The following is a 22,256-nucleotide window of genomic DNA, read 5'->3' as shown; positions in this document are numbered from 1 at the left end:
ATATATGCATCCTGTTATTTACATTTAAAAGTGCCTTGTAAGATTGTCAGGATTTCAGATGACATGTCTGAAAGTAATTGACCACAATGGGTGAGAGAAAGAGAATGGGCAGTAATTTATTGCCTTATCCATTTAATCTACAAATGACCAGAAAATCAATGGGAAAAGCAGTTTCCTCTCTACATACCTTAAGGAAAAGCCATTAGGGCAAAGGCTGATGTTACTGTTGTCATTCACTTGGAAACAAGAAACCCGGTTCTCAAGTCGTTACAGCTAGGTCAACGATAATTTCCAAGGATACATCGACAATACGGATAACAGCTGCATAAGACTTGTGTCAAGAGGAGGTATCCCTATTGTATGCGTATTGATGCCCTCTTTATTATTAAGAAAAGCATTTTCCCTAGAGGGAAGACTACAGTTGGGAGAAAATGAGTTAATTTAATTTAATATCCAGAATTCCAAGATCCTTACATTGCTCTCACTCCCTCAAACCACTTGAATTTTATTTTGTAATCAATCGTAGGTGCCCATGTAAAAAGCAAGCACTATTTTTTCCTTGAAAACCAACAACCACCTATTTTTTTTAGTGTAGTCTGTCTCTTATTTCTTCATTCCTACTTCAGAATACCTGGATTGCATTTAGTTGCCAGGAAAATGAATCCAGAAAGTACCTCTTGAACATGTGTTTGACATTTTTGGAGAAATTGAAAGGAAATTAAAGTTGTGCCATTCCTCAGCTCCACCAGACACTCTTATCTTTTAGATCTCAGGGTAAGGAATTTGCGGATGATGAAAGCCATTGTCTTTCCTTTTCTTCCCTCTGTAGGTCAGACCCCATGTCGGGAAGGAGACCAAAGATGCCCCCACGGTTCCTGCCTTGATTCCTGCGGTGGGAGCTCTCTCTGTGACCCGAGCAGCAGTCCGAATAACTGTAGTAAGTACAACAGCTGACAAATGCAATCACCGCGGCAGGACGTGCGTTCAGTATTTTTCTTCCACGTTGACATTACGATGGTGAAGTCTGGAATCCCTCCAAAAAAGTATACCCTGTCTTCTTTTTCTTTTTTAAAGGTTGCATGTGGTAGCAGAAAAGAAACAAAATGGTCTTAATTAACTTAAATCGGAAACAAATGTGTCATTGTGAATGGGCTATAAATCCACCTTGCTTGATATCATTACCATCACGTCCAACTCGACATAAGTTCCTATATATTATTTCCTTGGCCCCATCTGCAGGCAGATGCTAGCTTTCTTCCTTTCTAAAGCACAGCTCCAAAAATGGAAACTTTATCCAAGAAGCAAATACGAAGTTCATTGAAATAGCCACATAAAACTCTGGCGGTCTGTTCTTTTAATAACATTTATTCTCACCTTTCCAGGAACTCTGATGAGTTTTGGTGACAGTGTAACAACTCCAAATGCTGTAAACAGGGGGCTCTAGATTGGCTTCCAGCAGGAGGAATTATTTGAGGAAAACAGAACGGGCAGAAGTGAAAGAACACGGTATAGACGACCCCCAGAGGGAATTTTAAATGAGTCAGAAGATCCCCAATGACAGATTTCTAGTAATGATTTCTTACTCCTGGGCTCTGCTTTTATATTATACTTACTCCTTTCACATTTAAAATTTTTTTTTTTTACTTTTATATTTAGAGATAGGGTTTCGCTCTGTCACCCAGGCTGGAGTGCAGTGCTGTGATCACAGCTCCCTGAAGCCTCCAACTCCTGGGCTCAAGCCATCCTCCTGCCTCAGCCCAGCTGGGACTGCCACCACGCCTGGCTCTTTCACCTTTTCTAATGAACTTTTTGTCCCACCTTCAGCTTGGGGCTAGAACTTTAGAATCAGGTCAGTCAGCTTTCATTTGGCTGGAGAATATCATAACACACGTCCTCTCAGTTGAAGGCTTTTGGAAGCTGGGAGGCTGACGGGCTCAGATCCTTAAATTTGCTGCAGTTTTCAGGTCCTAGTTTTACCTGGTGACTTTTCTGGGTCGGTGTAGAGCTTATAGGAGTGCTCCTCTAACTGTAAGGGCAGGGGAGAGTGGAACAAGTGTGTGGGGAAGAGAGGATCTGGGCAGGCAGCCAATTACAAACCCAGACTGATGGGACTTTCGTTTTCATGGCTAAAAACACAAAGCCCAGCCCTCCTCTGGTTCCCATGTGAAAGAACAGGTCCTGGTCTGGCCACAAAAAAGACACATTCAAACTGCCATTTTTACTCCCTTTAAAATGATTTAAGTATATAGAGATTTCTCTTTCTCTCTTACTAATATATGCATATTCATATACATATAAATGTATAGCTATATATTCTGGGGCCATTTTTTTCCGTTGTTTCATTTTGCTCATCTCTTAATCCACTGGGGAACTTTTTCAGAACTGTTTCTTTACTTCACTTTCTCTTTGGGTTGAATAATTTTGAACAGTAACGGTGTCATCTCAAAGACATGTGTTTGTTATTAAAGTTTTGAGGGTTGTTTGACATGGAATGGCGCTTACTGCTAGACTCAAAAAACCAGAAAGGACGGTGTTAGCCAGTGTCAGATTTGGGTAAGGAGTAACTGGGTGTATGCTGTCCTATTTTCTCAACAGTTGAAATATTTCAGAATTTAAAAATATATATTGTCACCTGTCCAAAAAAGAAGTTGTAGGAAGGGCAACCACATCACTCTGGCTCTTATAGTCGACCAATATTTATAGTGTGTGCATGATATCCCAGCGCTGGGATAAGCACAGAAGGGAGACACACTCCTAGCTTCCTAGAGATAATTTTTCAGTATGGAAGAACATACTGTCATCTTCCCACTCATATATACTACATTAGTTTTCTTTTTATGTTCTTTAAATATGTTTGGTTTCCCTGGAGTCTGTCTCGCCAGCTTCCCCATTCATTATATATATTCCTGCTGGGTTCTTTCCATACATCAGAAAATATTTGAACGTGCCCTTTTCTGAGTGCCAGGCACTGGGCTAGGCACTGGTTCCTCATTCCTTCTGTGTTATTAAAAACAGTGTATGTGCCTAGCTTCTGGTTGAAAGTCAAGATTTTACTCTTGTTCTTTCAAAGAACTTGAGGTGTACGTGTGTTCGGTTCTCTGTAAAGATGAGCAAGTAGCATGTCCTTTCAGAGAACTCTTCACACACTTGAAAATGCAAGTAATTATTGGAAGAGGTTTACCACTAGCAGAGATTATTATTACTTAGCATGGGAGCACACCTGAGCAGCACCCTTTTACTCTGGCTTGAAGCCAATGGAGAACGTGAGTTTGGAGAATGTGGTTATTCCGTCTGGTGGAGCCAGCTCCCCACTGGAGTTGCTGGGTTTCTCGTCCTCGAAGACACTGGTTCTTGCAATGCCATAAAATATTATGTGACTTTCTAATGGTCCCTGAAGACCCAGTCATCGGTGTTTCTAAATTCCCCAGGTGACTGCAGTGTGTGGCAAAGGTTGAGAATTCTTCCTCTCGTGGCCTATTCGTGACTAGGCAGCAGAGGTATGTGACACCTCTGCAATCAAATGTGAAAAGTTTCCATTTTCCTAATTGTATTTTTCAGTGGAGAAGGTCCATGGCTTATTTTAGATCCCCAGAAGTACCTATAATTTTTTTTAAAAGTCTAAAACCCCTATCTATGATAATACGTAGTTTTTCCAAGGAACAGCGTTCAGTTGCACCCCAGTATCTGTCAGATCTTTGTGCCCTGCTGGGAAGCAAAATACAGACATATCCTTGCCTTAGGGAATAGGAGCAGGAATGCGTTTCCCCTCACTCAGGTGTGGAGGGACTAACCCATCACTTTCCCCTGTACTGAGCATCCAGACAGCTGGGGGGACCTGGCCACAAGAGCAACTCCCGGGCATGTCTGTCACACCTCCCTGTGCCCACATTGGCCATGGCCAGGTATGGCTGTCATGCCCCAGGCCCTCTCTGAAGTCTCCCAACAGTGTCATATCAACCTTTATTTCTATGCGTTCACTCGTGCATTCTTTCCTCTACTGTATGCGGCACTTGTTCAACGCCGAGGAAGGAATGAACAGGTTTGCTTTCTGAATAAGTCCCCACCGGTCTGTGAATTCCCTGCCCTCTCTTTGCAAGCTCTGGTTGGAAGCAACAAACAGTATAAGGGGTGTGGTAAGAGAAGCCAAACACCGTGCTGGTGAAGGACTTTTGTCCTTGCGAACAAATGGTAGAGGAGGTGAATGATCTCTTTATAAAAGCATTTTGAATGATAAGTGAAGAGTAAATGATTGAATTAGAATATGACCATTCGATAACACAGTGAATTAATGAGTCAACGCGTGGAGTGCCTGCCGCTGCTGACATCACAAAGAGAGGGAAATAGGATGTTTTGTGGCTTCTGATGAAAGAACACCACGGCCACCTCTAGTCTTGCCAAAGGGATAGACTCATCAGTGCTCTGACTTCAGCTGGCAAGGTTCAGGAAATAGGATGGGACCATATGTCACCTCACCAGCAAACCCAAACTCTGGTACACTCTACACATCAAATCTCTAGGTCCTTTGATAGTTAAATTATAAAGAAAAACAAAGGGATAGAAGGGGAACCCAGAGATTATAAGAGACTTAAAGGCAAGACAAGTTTCAAGAAATGGGCAAGCCTAAGCTATAGTGTGTGGGGCAGTGCACACTTAGGTAATAAAACCACAAAGAAGAGCAAAGAAGTGATAACTATAAAACTCATTAGTTACTATGGGGGCAAAGGAGGAGGCTGAGATAAGACGGGGTATACGGAGGAGTTTCTGGGGTGTCCACCAAAGTTCAATTTCTTGATCTGGGTGTTAATTACAGTGTGTTCGCTTTATAATAGCTCATCGAACTGTTAAAAATAATAATGTGACAGACGAATTTAAAGTTTGAGGCAAAGATGAATCTTTGAATATTATACATGCTGCTGGATGTATAGAAGTTATATTTTTCATGAAAATGACCATCGTTCAATACATGATTTCTGGTGACTTCAGAGTGTTGCATCATGGCAAGGATGTAACATCATTTAGCAAACGGTCTCCTCTTTCGGTTGCATTGAACAAGTCTTGTTTCAGACTTTGAAAGGGGGAATGTCATTGAGACTCGATCAGGATTATTTTTGGATAGATACTTACTCAGTGTCATCTGTGTTCAGGACGTGGTGCTGAGCACTACAGCAAACTCTAGTGGAAAACACCGTTCTGTGGCGGCGTCGAAACATCCTTACATGTCTGTGATGCGACTGCCCCCTAGTGGCTATCGCAAATCAGAATCATGAGTGAGCTTAATATTTAAGATAAAAAAGTTTATTGATATCATAAATCACAGGATTTGGGTTGACAGATATATCAAGAGTTTGTCATGCTTAGCACTCTGTGAAGAATGCCTTATTAAGAAATACAAGAGCCAATCAACCTTACTGCATTCAATAAAGATCTCCAGAATAATATATGATCGTTACTTAATCTTTTCATCTTCCTTGGCTCTGGAACACTTAAAAGTTATATCTTATCCCAAATCAAAGTGATACATTCTCCATATATCAAAAGAGAAAAACATTATCCATGTGCTGTGTTCTATTAATCATATAAATGGAACACACCAATAAAAAACCTTGATAAGGTGATAAAGGAAGAGGGAGAAGGGAAAAGCATGTATTATACAAGGGGGAAAAAAGACTATCAAAAATCTATATAAGTGATTCCATTTTTATAAGATTATAAGCTTATTAAAGAAATTAGGGGACAAAGCATAGAGTCAGAACTGTGTCTACTGACTTGTAAGATGATAATGAAGCAACAAATGCAAGTTGAAGAGTCATAGGAACAGCATAATAGTATAATTCTACTTTGGCAAAAAGCAAACACAAACCTGTCTAACCTCTGTCAATACTTGTCCGTCTAAATATGAGCCGGGGGAAGACACGGAAGGATTCAAAGCTGTCTTTGGCTTTGAGGGAAGGTGAGAGAAAGGGCAACAGGGAAATGATGAACTTTACGCATCTTTGAATTGCTTTTATTGTTATGAGGAACGTGCATTTTTGTAATCTTAGAGCAAAATATGTCAGTGTTACCCCTTGTCTTGGTTCAGGCTGCTATAACAAATTGCCATAGAGTGGGTGGCTGATAAACCACAGACATTTATTTCTTGCAGTTCCGGAGGCGGGAAGTCCAAGGGTGCCAGCATGGTCAGGGTCTGGGCTGCAGATGGCCGACTTCTCACTGAGTCCTCACCTCCTGGAAAGCGGGAAAAGCACTCTCTGGGCTTCCTTTTATAAGGGCACTCATCGCGTTCACGCAGGACCCCCTCATGACCCAAATATCTCCCAAAGTTCCCACCTCCTAATACCACCACGGTAGGGGCTAGGATTTCCACATATGAATTTGGGGGGAACGCACTTAGTCTGTAACATTTCTCCTTCACCAAGCAAAAGAAATGATAAACTGAACCAATCCCCCACTTCTCTCCACCCTGACTCATGCTCAAGATGATGCCAACTTTACAGTGTTGTGTCTTCCTTGGGAAACTGAGAGCCATCTTACATTTTGTCTGTAATATTTTTTATCTGGCCAGCATCAGACTCCTTGTAAATATACTATCTGTGAAGCCCTGACATTCTTTAAATTAATAGATAGTCCCACAGCTGTTTTAATATCTCACCCAAGTCCTTATTGCTAATCTACGTGCATGGATACCACTTCTTAGCCAAATAATTAAATTTAAGTTGAATAATCACTCCTAATAAGGCATGGAGTCTTTGGTCTGTCTGGGCTGATTTTACTAAGACACTTTCTCGGTTACCTCTCTCACCTGGGGGAATGTGGCACACCTGTGAACAGAGGGCGACCAGGGAGCCTCTTTACCGCATTCCCCCAAACTTGCTCAGACCCCGTTTTTCCTTGGCTTCCTGAGTCGCTCGTGCTCTGTTGTCCTTTCGGGCTTGTAACATTTTGTTCCATGCTGCCGTCTTAGTAAGGTCAGGTGGTGACAACGAAATACCATAGACTGGATGGTTTAAACAACAGACATTTGTTTCTCACGGTTCCGAAGGCTGGAAGTCCATGATCAAGGTGCTGGCAGGTGCGGTGTCTGGTGCCAGGTAACAGCTTGCTTCCTGGTTTGCAGACAGCGCTCTCTAGCTGTGGCCTTCCATGACTGCGAGAGCAAGAGCTTTAGTCTCCCTCTTCTTATAAAGACACTAATCCCATCTTGGGGGCTCCACCCTCATCTAGACCTCATCGAAAGCTAATTACCTCCCAAATCTCCAAATACCATCATATTGGGGGTTGGGGTTTCAACATATGAATTGCGGGAGGGGAACACAAACATTCAGTCCATGACAAACTCCATCCTAGCCTGTTCACATTCTAATACAGCTACCAGCACATGTGTCTGTTTACCTTTAGAGACCATGCAGTTCTTCAATGGCAAGGACTATATTTTTCATTATTTTTACCTTCGCAGTGCCTAGGGGAGACAGTTCCTGACACATTTTTCTCCCTCTTTTCCTCCCTTTATTCTGGCACGGTGCTACTGACAGACTTTGAGATTAAGAGAGAAAGTCTCGATTCCCCAAAATCTCAGAATTGTGTGGGGGAAGCAAGTAAGTAAATAAAGAAGACATCAGAGTGCAATGAGCGTATGGCAGGAATGTGCCCAAGGCGCGCGGCGATCAGAAGAGACTCATTCTGGGAGCAGTCATGGGAAGAGAGGTTGGCCAGAAAGGTTTTCTGGAAGAGGTAGTGCTGAGTCCTCCAGGCCAAGGCAGGTGTGCTGCGTGCACCTGGCAGCTAGGATCATGGCCGCATTCGGGGGAATGACGGCAAGCATGTTAAGAAAAGAAGGAGGTAAGAGAGGAGCAAACAGTGTTCACAAAGACATGCAATTCCCATATCTGGTAATCGCAAGGCAACGAAATTCACTCACGGCAGCAGAGATACCGTTGATGGGAGAGTCGTAGACAATGAGGCTGGAAAATTAGGCTGTGGTTGACGTGTGAAATAGCCTTGAGCTCCAAGCTAAGGGACTTGGGTTTTATCTCAGTATCCAACAGATCTCAGCCTCTTGCCTTGAAATCTTGTAGCTTTATATAGAAATCTATTGATCAACAGTAAAACAGAGACGGAAGTTATCTAATTGCCTATTTAAACAAACTCCTATTTTTTTAATGGCAATGAAGATGATAGGGCTACACTATTTTGGACATAAGGAATAGATCAGAAAAAGAAGGTGAATTGAAGTGAATAAAAGGAGTGATGAAAGATAGTCATTTTCAGATAAGTTGAGCTAAGGGGAAAAACGGGAATGGACCTTCTAAAGCATGATCTGGGCATCGTGCTGGCGGCCACATAGACAGAAATGCGTCGTAGTTTGCTGGGGCACTTCGCTAACCAACACATTTATTTTTTGAAGTCCACAAAACAAAAAGTTACATACTACTTGCATTCTAGTCTTAGCTCTTCTAAAGAGAGTAAAATAGACTTCGAGTTTATAAAGTTTAAACGTGTGGTTTTTACATGTGAAATTTTTAAGAATATGTATTTGTGTGTTTTTTATTAGGTCAGTGTGAACCAATTACTCTGGAACTCTGCATGAACTTGCCCTACAACTATACAAGTTACCCCAATTACCTTGGACACAGGACTCAAAAGGAAGCCTCCATCAGCTGGGAGTCCTCTCTCTTCCCTGCACTCGTTCAAACCAACTGTTACAAGTTCCTCATGTTCTTCGCTTGCACCGTTTTGGTGCCAAAGTGTGATGTGAACACAGGCCAACGTATCCCCCCTTGCAGGTAATAGGGTGGGGTCTCCCCCAAGCATCCTCATTTTGCCTCAAAGGAAGAAAAAAATAAAGGAGTGAAGGCTTAATTGAGTTTGGACAAAGTAAACTTTGCTAAGGAGCTCTGTATTTAATAACTGATATACTCGAAAGGTAAAGAAGTACAAGTTGTAAAATGAACATTTGAATCAGATTACTTAAGTGCCAAACAAGGGAGGTATGAATTGCCTTTGATCATAGTTTACGAGTTTTAATCAAATAAAATCATACGTATTTCCTTTTGGTGGATCAAGAAGCATTTTTTAAAAATGTGAGTTGCAGACGAAGGGGTGTATCTGCCCCTTTCTTGGCAACTCTGATGTGTTTAAAATGCTGCATTCTGATCACACTCAAAAGTTAGCTCACACAGGGAGACAAAGCACCAGCCTCACAGGTTGGCTAGGCATGGACATCGCTGACATTTCTCTGCCTGTTTGGCTGAAATAAGCATGGCATTTCGAGAGTGCAGCTAGAACTTTGGATTTGATTGATATCTTAGGGTCAAGAATATTGTTCTGCAGTCCATGTTTGAGTTCACGTCTTGGCTCTTCTCTAGCTGCTGGGTAGCCTTAGACAAATTCCTGAGTCTCTCTGAGCCTTTATTCCTTTACCTATAAAATAAGGATAGTAATGGTTACCTATAAAATAGGGGTAGTAATGGTTGTCGGGTTGGGTTGTTGTGAGATCAGATGAATGTGTATGAATGTACCGCAATTCCACTTGGTTGTAAGCCCTGAACAAACAATAGGTATGACGGCACAGGAACACAATTACTTAGTGGCAATTTCGTCTCTTTCCTATGCCATGTGTTAGGAGTTGTAGTCAGAGAATGTGCATATACAAGATGATAATCACAGAAGTGGGTTGCTACTCTGTTCAGTGCTGTTTTTGCTCAAGGGGTGAGTGCACAGATGGTTTAGATGTCAGTGGTAACTACAGAAACCATATGTTGGGATCAGAAGTGACTTAGAGCTTTAAGAAAAAGCAATAATATCAATATAGTGGGCAGAAAGGAAAACAATAAATTACATGCTGAATAGCCAATGGATGACAAAGCGAGGGCTTCTATAGAGTCAGGACAGGAAACAATAAAATTTCAAAATGACTTGGAGAACTGAACCAGCATTATACAAATAAAACTTAATATTGGCTTGTGCAAAAGTAATTCTGAAAATTTCTGTTAAATAAATTTTAAAGTATCTTAATAAAACATCTACCTATTTTATGTTAAACAGTTATTTCTAAATCTTATTCCATGTTTGCTAAGCAAGGTCAATGATAGCAAATAATTTCTTTTAATAGTACTTAAATTCTTGTATTTGATTTTTTTATATGTACATAAAAATTTCCCTAATGCAGCAATTTCTACTATAAATGTAAATTTACATCCAGATATAATTTATAATTTCAGGGCTTAAGTTTCATATTAAAATGCCTAAGATGAGAATGATCCTGAAACATTATTCAATCAACATTTTGGTGAACTTCTTTTATTAATACTTTAGTTCCTTTTTTTAGGTTTACCCATACATCTTTCATTTTCAGTGGATATCACTATGAATTTTATATTTTGTTTGTTTATAAGAAGTTGTTTTACTTTATGCACAAATAATATGCTAAATTAGTTTATAAAGCAATACATAGTTGCTGTTGCCAAGTCTGTTTATTAATCTTAACATTTAATTTTCAAGTTTTGAGTCTGAAAAAATCTAACATTATTGAAACCTTATAATGTGCTAAATATTTGAGGTTTGCTATGCTGTAGAACGATCGAGATAACATTTTGAGTGAGGTGCATACTGTCAGAGCTGCTGCCTGTGGGTGAGCACTGCACAGTTTATAAGAACAGTGTTCACTGGAGTTGTGTTGCTGTATATTGTTATTTCCATTTTACAGGAAAAATAGGAGGTGGTAGAGTCAGGCACTATACGGTCTTCTGTATAAATAAGATATCATATGGTTAATTTAAAATAACAGCCACAATTGAGTTATATACATTTTTACAACTAATAAAATGAGTTAGTTCACCAGTTAATGAACACTATTGAACTTCCCATTTTTTCAAATCTACTATGGGAATACCATGGCTTTATCTTTGTTCCAGATTCCTAGGCTAAACTGGCACTGAGTTATACCTTGCTTTGTCCAGATTTAAACCTAAACAGAGCTTTTGATTGCTAACCTTTTTCTACCAGCTTCAGGTAAGACTGGAGCTGACCTTTCTGGAAGATCTGTCCCATTTGACCTTAAAAATGAGAACTTGATTGAGATGAACTTATAGTTTAAAGTTCGAGACCTTTGAGAAGTAAGAATGTATTTGAAAGGAAATACAAAATTGGCCTAGGGACAAACTTTGGTTATGTACGCTTTTTTTTTCTTTTATTGTGTAACAATTTCTTAGTAATATATTGAGGCAAAACCATGTTTTTTCCCAGAGGAAGTAAAGAAATCTTTTGTGATGTGTGCTGATACCTCGGTTTAGAAACATTCTGGCCACAAATGACATAGCACACATGAAAGTACCTAGTACTGTGCTTAGTACATCTTTTCTTTAAAACAACAAACGAACTTCATTTTAGCCCACTTGCGCTCAGCATATGTGTGTTTGGAGAAGTCCCAAGCTTTTCAACAATATCGGTTGAAGCTGAAGTAGAGGAAGCCACGCCCACATAAGCCGGGTGGCGCATGGGACGGCTCACATAGCTGCTCTGCAGAGGGAAGACCTCTGCAGATGAGGGTGTCGTACAGATTCCACGACCCTCGGTGGAAAACTATTCAAAGTGATGCCGGGGACTTCCCTGCTTGGAATTAAAGTTTGGAAAATGTGTCTGCTTCAAAGACAGAAGAGAGAATTAGAAAGGCAGAGTGGAGAAGGGAATCTGTGTCCTGGAAACATCTCTATTTCTATTTCTCCGATAAAGTTTCTTGGGGTGAAAGTATGTTGCTGGAATGTATTTTCTTTGTGGAGATATTACTCATTAATACTTATACATATGTGTTTCTCCGTGTATTTGTATCCACGCACTCGGAATACACAGGCCATGCACACACACAGACACACGTGCAGGCAGAATTAAAACCCCACACACGTTGCTAATGTTCATCTCAGACGGAGCTGTTTCTGCTTCTAACCTTTCATCTTTCTCTTCTAGAGCACTGTGTGAGCACTCTAAAGAACGCTGCGAGTCTGTTCTTGGGATCGTGGGCCTGCAGTGGCCTGAAGACACAGATTGCAATCAATTTCCGGAGGAAAATTCAGACAATCAAACCTGCCTGATGCCTGATGAATATGTGGAAGGTTAATTTTTAAATTAATGATAGGGGTATTTAACATGGATGAACATGTCAGTTACCTTTTGAAGTCTCTCCATTTCTTTGTGTTTGTTATCTATTTAGTCACCCATCAGGCTACCTAGGTCGGTGAGTCTATGGACCTGATGACATTGAAGGATTTGGCACATCTGTGAGACACTGTCATCATTTTAAAAACAAATCTTTAAAAACATAAAAATAAATAAACTCAGAGATGAGTTTAATATTCCAAGTGTTGTTCAATTTAACTGTACCCCACTCACAGAGCCCATTATATCGGATGCTAATTTTATGTAGGGGTCTTGTAGGTAATGGGGAACTTCAAGCCTTGTTTCCTTCAGGTGCAAAACATCTGGAGACCGTGGAAAGACAGGATCATTAGGTAGAGAGACAGAATTGGAGACCTTGTCAGCAGGTGGGAAGATTGGGATGTGGGAGTGATTTTGACACATTGAGGGCAGCTGCACGGTCAGGAGCATTGACGCCACAAGACGTTTCGGGCTCTGACATCTGTTGGGTTGTCCATTTGGAAAGATAACTGATCGCTGGCAAGCACAGACACTAAACTGCTGATGTGGGGAGATGATGCCAAGAATGAAAGAGAAAGATGTAGATTGGCAGACAGAAGAAAGCCAAGTACACTTTTCTTTGATGAAGACCATCCTTATCTTCAGTGAAAGCTGCTCGGCAACATGCCTCATTTAAATAGATAAATTAGCTGATGTTTCTGGGTTTTCTGTCCATTGAGAGTAATATTGTTTTCAACAGAATGTTCACCCAGTCACTTCAAGTGCCGCTCCGGACGGTGTGTTCTGGCTTCCAGGAGATGTGATGGCCAGGCTGACTGTGACGATGACAGCGATGAAGAAAACTGCGGTATGTATGTGCGATAGCGCTTTTCTTGAATGTACAGTGATAACAGCTTAGGATAAGAAACTGTGTTAAAAATACAGACTGTTCACTGGCTGTAGTGAGTAGTGACTAGGATCGAGTGCCAGTGCCTTTACTATTACTTCTCCTCCTCCTCCTCCTCCTCCTCCTCTGTCGTCGTCATCGTTGTCTTGCTTTGTTCCAAGTGCAGTGGTGTGATCACAGCTCACTGTGACCCCAGCTCCTGGGTTCAACCTATCCTCCTGGTTCAACCTCCCAAGTAGCTGGGACTACTGACACACGCCACCACATGTGGCTATTTGTTTTTTTGTAGAGACGGGGTCTTGCTTTGTTGCCCAGGCTGATTAAATTATCAAACAGTAAGGCATGCATTGATAAATGTTTCCCTAACTCTCGATTTCCCCTAAATTATACTTCTATATATAACCTCGATATATACTGTATATAGAGTAGCACCCTGCCCCCATTATCCAGGGGGGATGTATTCCTATACCCCCGGTAATTTATAAATTAGGCACAGCAACAGATTAATAGCAATAATAATAAAAGAATAATTATATCAATATACTTTAATAAAAGTTATGTGAATGTGATCTCTCTCTCTTCTCAAAATATCTTATTGTACTGTACTCACCTATTTTTGAACCATGCTTGACTGTGGGTAACTGAAACCATGGAAAGGAAAATCGCAGATAAAGGGGGACTACTGTATGTGCAAATGCTTCGGAAAAGGGAAAACACTTCACAAATGTAAAGAACTATTTTCATTACTAAATTATAAAGCAGTTGTTATCTGTTTTAAAGTCAGAATAATGGTGTCTTTGCATATGATTTCCATGCTGCTAAGTAGACATCTAAATACACAAAGACAGAGTTCTGACTCTAACATTTAAATTTAATTGGGACTCATTTTCATGCCCTCTCATATTTTGTCCCTATTGAGAAAGGATAAAACTCTTCCCGACATTTCTGCTGTTGAGCTCCAAAAGCACCAATGGAAAGGCCAGAAATGCCAACGGTAATTTAAGTGGAGCTAATTCTCATTTTATTTCCTTGTAAGCCTCTGTACTTGCAACTTCAAAGTATCAGGGAATAGAAATCAGACAATGCTCTTTAATGATGTCCTGGAGGAAAGCAAAATGATTGTTAAGAACAGTTTGTTTATGATTATTTAGCTTGTCCAGCTTTTTAAAAAATTGACACTTTTTTCGTTGAAGGCACATAAGGCAATATATCTTTTGAAATCATTTCATTTTTTTTGGCCTTTGAGGTATGAAATATTGCCTTGCTCCTCCAAATGAATTTTCTATGGTAGACATTGCCCTTCGGGTCTAGACAAAATGTCACAAGCAATCAACTGAAATCCTATCAGCTACTATAAATATGGACAAGTTCATCTTCTGGAAAATTACAGCTGTCAGAATGATACAATGGCCAGGGATAATTTTGTTATGACGGAACATACAGTGTTTTGAGAACCTACTGTTATTTTCTTGTTTGTGATTTTTTTCTTAAATATAAACTCATTGAATATCCCTTATGTAAGTGATTTATTGAGAATAGATTAGATTTGTTTACTTAACTATGACTTTGATGGGTTATGGTATTCTGAGATGTGATTTAAAATGGATTATTCTTTGATGGTTCAAAGAGGTTGCATGATACTCTATGGGGGTGGTTAGACCTAAATTTGCAGTGGGGGACTAAATATTTGAGAAATATAAAAGCTTAGTTAAAAAAAAAAAACAGCTTTACCAAGATTGAAAAGTCTGAGTTCTAGAACATATTTTGCCAAAAAGAAGTCCGAAGTCTTATAGCGTAGTACAGGGTTTAAATGACCCTAAAATATCAGATTTCTGATTAAGTAATGAGTGTTCGTTAGTACTTTAATCACACAGTTAAGGCACACCAGAATGATAGAATATATTATCTAATCTCTATCAAACACTCAAAATATTGACAGCATTATTGAGAGTTCTAGTTAAGGAAAGTTAAAATTAAGAAATTAATACATTTGGAGTTAAATCGGTTGCTCCAACAGTATTAATTTATGAGAAAACTCTTATTAAGTTTTCCAAAGTGACCGATAATAGAAAACTTTATAAACCTTCCCCGTTCGGGGTGTACGCATGCATTTGTGCTTGGCCAGTGCTCCAGGAGGACGTACCCCTTAACATCAAATAAGGAATTCAGGTTGATGAAGGCTACACAGGGGACTGACAGGAAGTCATCCAATTCCCGTTTTGCCTACTTGCTGTTTGTCATTCCGTTTTCGCGTGTACGTCGGCGCAGCATCTGGCAATGCAAACGCCAGCTCCACTGAAACTGGGTTTTACCCCAGCTTCATGTCTTTCCAATTTGTTTTGTCCATTGTGCTATTGAAAGCATTTAAATGTTTGGACTTTACTGAAAAATGTGACAATTAATTCTTCGTTGCAATGAATCTGCCGTTCCCTCGGAACTTCTAACAATGTTATTGAGTTTCTCTTCAAAACAACACTTATTTAGTTTAGTTGAAAATAAATGACGTGTTAGAAATTAACTTTACTTGCTATTTCTTTGCCACTTTTGTAGCAGGAAAACATGGTAGCCAAAGTGCTTAATTTATAAATACACTTTAAGAATATATGCATTAGAATGTAGCATCGAGCACTATTGTTTTTTTTTTTTTTTTTTTTTTTTTTTTTTTTTTTTTTTTTTGAGACAGAGTCTCACTGTGTTGCCCGCATGGGTAGAGGAGCACTATTGTTCTTAAATGTCTCCGGCTCTTTGTGGTAAATTTTTGTTGTTGAAGTTGCTTTGATGGTGTAATTGCTAATGTTAACAAGAGTTGAAAACATTTCCAGTATTAGAAATATTTTCAACAAGCATTTGGAAGAATCATGCAAACCTGAACACATCACTCTATTGAACCAATTCTATAGCGTTGATTTATGGGAGGGAAACCTAGGGGACAGCAGCGTGATTAGCAGAGTCAGCACTGCGTCAGTGCAGAAGGACTTTACTGTCTTAAAGGTCGATGGTGTGTCAGTAACTGAACATATGCTACATAGATGGAGCTGTCTGTCACACTAGCAACTTGATACATGAGTTTGTTTTCAACGTAATTTTCCAAGCATGGGTATCCAAGTAGTGGAGAACAAGGCAAAGATCTAGGCAAAGAAATGAACAAGAATGACAGAAGAGAATGGAGAGCTAAGAAAAAGAGCAATGGGATTATACTTTTGAGCTTAGCTGTCGCACTGCAGAGTTGCGTGTGTGAGGCTGAGGTTAGTTCTCGCCAGGCTTTGTGTCCACCATTGGGACGAACTTTAAGAGCAGCAGGTACCTGGGTTGTGCTACAAAAAAAACAAGTCTCACTGAGGCAGTTAGGTGGAAATATAGCTAGAACAGGTGCTTTATATCTACTGTCAAAATAAAGTCCATTATTACATGAACATAATGTCATAATTGCTAACTGAACACGATTCCAAGTAAAAGGGTATATATACATCATACGGTGAAAGATTTACAGCAATACAAACACCCCAGTGCCATTAAGAGCCTTTCTATTTATCTTCAAATGATTAAAAAAAAATCACTTCGTCATCTATCTTTGATCTCCTCCTGGGCTCAAGTAAATAAAAACCTTTAAAATATAATCTGAGCTGTTTCTTAGAGTCAAAGCCCCTTAGGATATACTCAAGGTCACGCAGCTAGTGAGATTTGGAGCTGGGATTCAAATCCAGTTGTCTGACTCTAGCTTCCACTACTCCTGCCCCTTATGCATACTGCATAAGGGGGCATATGCATACTGCATAAGGCTTGCAATTAAGGACTTGTACCTGGATCCCATCCAGATCTTTCTTTGTAGAGCTGTTATTTGGAGAAGTTTATTTAATTTCTGTAAACGTTAGTTTCTGCACTTATAAAATGGTGAGCATAATACTGACATCATGATGTTATTGTAAGAATTAAGACCGACGTCTAGAATATGGATATATATAGCGGATCATGCACGTCATCTTTTATTATTATCATTGTTGTTATTTGTGAGGATGCAGTTTAGAAGGCCTTACGTTCCAGAGGATCTATTTCTGTGGTTGTTTATCAGCTCATTCCAAATGGCCAAGTTCTCTCCCATTCTCTTAGGGAAGGGTACGTCGGAATAATCAGAAAGACTCGTGCTGTTTCCTTTCATCCGCTACTAGCAAGTGGTGTGTTTTGTGAGGAGAGCAGCATCCCTGGAGCAGGGCAGGCACCGAGGAATGCTAAGCCTCTTTCTCGATTCCCTTTGCTGTCTGGTGGAAGGAGCAAACTGTGTCACGTGACAGCAGCTGGGTCACAGAGGGCAGACTTCAGTCTCCTCCTCAAGTCTCCAAAGACTGTCATTGTCAGAACATTCCAGATGCCATCCGTATCCTCTGCTAGCTGAAAACTCCAACGCCATCCCTATGAGTTCCTAGAATAGATGTCCCTGGGCCTAAGACCTACTCCAGATGAACAGCCAGGGACAGAGTCTCACTACTTTCCTGCATCTTTGGAGGATGAAATACACTAAAGCTAATTTTAGCTCATAGTAAAATTTTATTTTCTGGTGACTTATTTAGATAATTGTTTTCAATGAGAATTTCGAAAAGAACAGATTTTTTTTTTTTCTCATACTGGATTCCGAGAAGCCTGAGTGACTCACATACAAAATTTCTTGGAATTATATGTACTAGGTCAGATGAGAAAGACATTTTTAAAGAAACATCTTATTTGATCACTGCTTTGCATTTCACTCACCTTAAAATGAGTTATCTTTTCCTGGGAGCCAGAAACATTTTGTTCCTTGCATTAAGTGAAATTCCACTTAAATACACGTGTGTTGTGCTGTCTTGTGCTGGTTGCTGTTCTAGGCTGGGGGGTGAAGAGTACTCGAGGTTGTGTGGCACATGGTCTCTTCCTTCATGCACCTCGCAGCCTGGCCAGAGCCAGGGACCTGACGGGAGGGACAGAAACACATTAGATGCTTGGCAGGCTTTAGCAGAAGACATGTGAAATGTACTGCACTTGAATCGAATGGCCTTTATTAGGCACATCACAAGTGCTTGCTATTTCACAGGCAAATTACAGTTCCAGTTGTGGACTTCATTGCCCTGATCTTGTGCCTATTATATTCATTTTCTGTATTAACTGATAAAGTTTCCAACTTTGGATCTCTGACTACCATAAAGCGATGACTTTCACAGCTGGCTCATAAGCTAGTGTTGTAGGTGTTTGGCATAAAGAGGAGCCTCTTTTGCTAAACATACAGATGGCCTCTCAATTTGTTGAATGAAATTACATTTTAAGATAATATACATTTCGATCACTCGGTTTAGGCATATTTGCTTAAAAGCATAACTCATCCTTTTGTAGATAAGTCTTCTGTGTTGGCAAATTGACTCAGAAAGCAAAAGAAACAGCTAAAGGTGAATGTTAATGTATGCTTGCATTTTCATTTTTTCCAATTTCCCGTAAGTCACTTTTGATCTTCCGTTAGAAGAGCTGTACTCTTTATATCACAATATGTAGATTACTGGGTATTTCTACTTTCAAAATTCCATTATTCATGGTATACGGGAGTCAAAACTCTTTAAGAAAAAAAGAAATCGTGCCTTTATATTGTAATTTTTCTACATTACTTGATCAAATTCATCATCATTTTCAACTCCACATCTGTTGCAAATAAGCTTTTCTTCTGTCTCCAGGTTGTGAAGAGAGAGATCTTTGGGAATGTCCATCCAATAAACAATGTCTGAAGCACACAGTGATCTGTGATGGGTTCCCAGACTGTCCTGATAACATGGATGAAAAAAACTGCTGTAAGTGCAGACGGGAATTGTCAATGTAACATTTTTAAACACCAGTTGCCCCTCATTTTGAATACAAGCTTAAAATTTCTAAATATGTATCAAAAACTTTTAATATATCCAGATCTTTTGACCAAAATTCCACTTTTAGAGATATATGCCAAGAAGATAATCGAATGTGTATAAAATATATGTACTATATTATTCTAGCATTATTTATAACATGGGAAAATTGAAACACTTCAAATACCCAAAAACAGGAGACATAAAATGCAGTGATAAGATAAAAATAATATGCAAACATTAAAATCAGAGAAGAATAGCTTCTCCTAGGTGCATTATACCTCATTAGTTTACTAAAACAAAATATATGGTATTACATGCACTATAGTCCTGAGTTTTGAAAGTACGTGTATAGCCACATACAGAAAAGATCGGATAGTCATAATAAAAGTTTACAATGATCTCTGGGTGATGAAATTATTAAATTTTTGTGCTTTTCTATCTTTCCTACATTTTCTAAATGAATGGCCATTACTTTCGGAACCAGAAAAAAATTATGTCTCTTGAGATGTTTTACCTACAAGTAACAGAAAGCCGAACTCAATCTGATAAACAGTGAAGACATATATCTTTTATTATCATACATATCACATATGTTTCATATCATCATATAACAAATCAAGCATCCGGTGGATTCCTGAGGCTTACGCAGGAGTTCACCGTGGCTGTGATTCTTTTAGTATGACTTCATCTCAGGCTGGCTCCCGCCATGGTCAAAGATGAGCCAAGAGCTCCTGGACCACATTTCCTAGATCACATCCAGTGGGAAGAAAAGAGAACTTGCCCTTATCTCTAAGACGTCACTAAAGGATTCACTCGGTACAACTTTGGGTAGAGTCACAGCTAGCTAGCAGTCGGGAGCCTTTGTGTAGATGAGAAAATACACCCCCTACAAATAGCTGAATTGCAAAAAGAAGCACCATGCAGGGAGACTCAATTAGAAAAAGATGCTGTTTCCTCCAGGCTGCTCCTGTCCCAGGCTGCTCCTGTCCCAGGCTAGGGCACATGGCATTGGCCAGGAGAGTCTGGGCAGGAGCAATCTTGCAAAGTCCAACCTACAAAACCATAGCCCAAGGCCCTGATCTTACAGTACATGCTTATTCCCAGACTACTCATTGTACTCAGAAAGAAAAGCGTAGTCTGAACAATGCCATGGCCAGATTAAACTAATCAGGGTCTTCCTCTGGCACTGGGGATGGCAGATGGGGAAGCCTGAACAAGATGAGGTTCTCTTAAGGAAGAAGAAAGGAAATGGATATTAAGTAGGCAATCAAGGAGGTTCACTATAATTCTTAAAAAAGCATTCCAAAGCATTATGTATGACCCAGAGAGAGTAATTTAACAGTAGAGATTTAAAAAAAATAAACATTACCCATCTATGTGGACAGAGCTTGTTTTCTTTTTATGGTGGCTTTAGGCTGTTCATCCTTTGTGCTTTGCTCATGCACATTTTACCCTGTTCTTTAATTTTTAATATTTCTGTTGCTATGAGTACCGCTTTTTCAACCTGATTGTTAGAGAATCTAGTCACTGGAAGCTAGTGATTCTGTTTAAATGCTCTTTGTATAGATTGACACCTGTTAAATGAGATGTTACAAATTCTGTGATTCTGCCTTAATACTCATTTAGCGGCCTCAGCAACGATGTACTTCCTTCCTTCCGTGCTCCTGCTGCCAAATTTGAATGTGCGTGTTGGTGACAATCGTATTGATGTCCAAATGATTCAGTCTTCCCACTTGTTCTCTGTACCAGCATTTTGCCAAGACGACGAACTGGAATGTGCAAACCACGCGTGCGTGTCGCGGGACCTGTGGTGCGACGGAGTGGCGGACTGCCCAGACAGCTCGGACGAGTGGGACTGCGGTGAGCCCCTTGTTTCTGCCGTGTGTCGGCCCCCCGTGTGCCTGCCAGCCCTGGGAGCTGAATGAATCTCAAGTGACCTCACAGATTTTACCAACCAAGTTCCTCTATTTTGTTTCACTGTTATAAAAGCCGATAGTGGTGGTTCGTGTATGTTCTTTCTAACTCATAGAAAATCTCTCCCTGAATTACTTCTCTATTTGAAATGTCTATATTATATATAAAAACATTTGGGTTCAAATTTTTGTAATCATGTAATTGCTGGAAACTCTTTATTATTACATCAATAATGATGAAGATTCTGTCATTCTTTTATTATCTACGCCTCCCAGAAGAGGATAGGAAAGTGGCCCCTCCATCTTCCCTATACTCTTGCTCCGGATCCAGATGGGATGTCTAACCATCTAGTTCCTTACTGGTTAGGACTCAAAGGCATCTCCCACCGGTCACTCCAATGATGTTGTTCGTGATCTCGAGTCTGATGAATTCCCTCATCTCACACTCATCACTCCGTCCATTCACTCCGCTCTTATTTTAGTCTTTCGCGTCATCTGGCCAAATTATGATTCTCACGTGTGTTGTGATCAGTTTTGCAGTGTTTCATCAATGATCCGAAACTGATTAAGTACAGAGGATGCTCCTTTATAAAATAGGAATTAGCGCAGATACCAAATTAATCCTAAATTAGCATCCCTCTCACACACTTGCGTTCTCATATGCTTTCTCTAATGGCAATGATATAAACGGAGTTACAACTCACTCCTTGTAATTATGCAAATCCCTGGGTAAAACTCATGGGAAGGGGCCTGCCTCTGGCTGTCCTCTCATTCATAAAGAAAAGTTAAGAACTGTCTCTTTCACTCGAGTCTAAGTTCTTTAAAGGGAGAGAGCATTTCTAATTTTTCACACAGAGAGCAGTGATTTACACAGGGTAGGTATTCACCAAAAGATTCTTAACCCATATAAATAAAAATGAATGAATGCAAATAAAGCAGTTATCCTTTGGTTTCACGGAAAGAACTGTTTTTAATTAGGGTTTTCCTCCTTTTCTTTTCCCAGTGACGCTTTCCACAACTTCAAACTCCTCTTCCTTCCTGACTGTTCACAGAGCTGCCACGGAATACCACGTGTGTGCGGATGGCTGGCAGGAGACGTTGAGTCAGCTGGCCTGCAAGCAGATGGGTTTAGGGTAAGGTCAGTAGTTTATAGCACTGATGACTTTCTCAGAGGGCTTCGTGCAACTTGGCGGTAATATCTTCCTTATGAATGCGTAGCGAGTTAGTGCTCTCAAACAAAGAGCCCTCCAAAACCCGGGAAATCAATCAGGTGAGAGGACCACATTTAATTACAGACACCTGCTCTGAAGCGTGTGGGCTGAAAACCTACTTTGATGAAGCCTCTAAAAGTAAACGAAGTAATTGTATTTTAAGTACTTCTAAAATGAAATGCTTTCATTATTTATAAAAGCATTACGATGGTTTCCTTTGAGGAACCCGGATGGAAAATTC

The 22,256-nt window shown here is 40.0% G+C and overlaps 1 protein-coding gene across 1 annotated transcript in view; it reads left to right on the top strand.

Moving 5' to 3' along the window:
• The window catches only part of CORIN (corin, serine peptidase), a 135,946-nt gene that overhangs the window by 86,561 nt on the left and 27,129 nt on the right, over positions 1–22,256 (top strand). The window contains exons 9-15 of the mRNA XM_012639932.1: positions 830–937; positions 8,549–8,780; positions 11,959–12,104; positions 12,887–12,994; positions 18,724–18,837; positions 20,641–20,751; positions 21,808–21,937. Coding sequence (XP_012495386.1) covers positions 830–937; positions 8,549–8,780; positions 11,959–12,104; positions 12,887–12,994; positions 18,724–18,837; positions 20,641–20,751; positions 21,808–21,937 — 949 coding nt within the window. The remainder of the gene's footprint in view (positions 1–829; positions 938–8,548; positions 8,781–11,958; positions 12,105–12,886; positions 12,995–18,723; positions 18,838–20,640; positions 20,752–21,807; positions 21,938–22,256) is intronic.

The sequence above is a fragment of the Propithecus coquereli genome, unplaced genomic scaffold (assembly GCF_000956105.1).
Source record: "Propithecus coquereli isolate 6110/MARCELLA unplaced genomic scaffold, Pcoq_1.0 Scaffold143, whole genome shotgun sequence".
Lineage (NCBI taxonomy): Eukaryota > Metazoa > Chordata > Mammalia > Primates > Indriidae > Propithecus > Propithecus coquereli.
The sequence above is the reverse complement of the archived record's forward strand: the minus strand, read 5'-3'. Positions and strand labels throughout refer to the sequence as shown.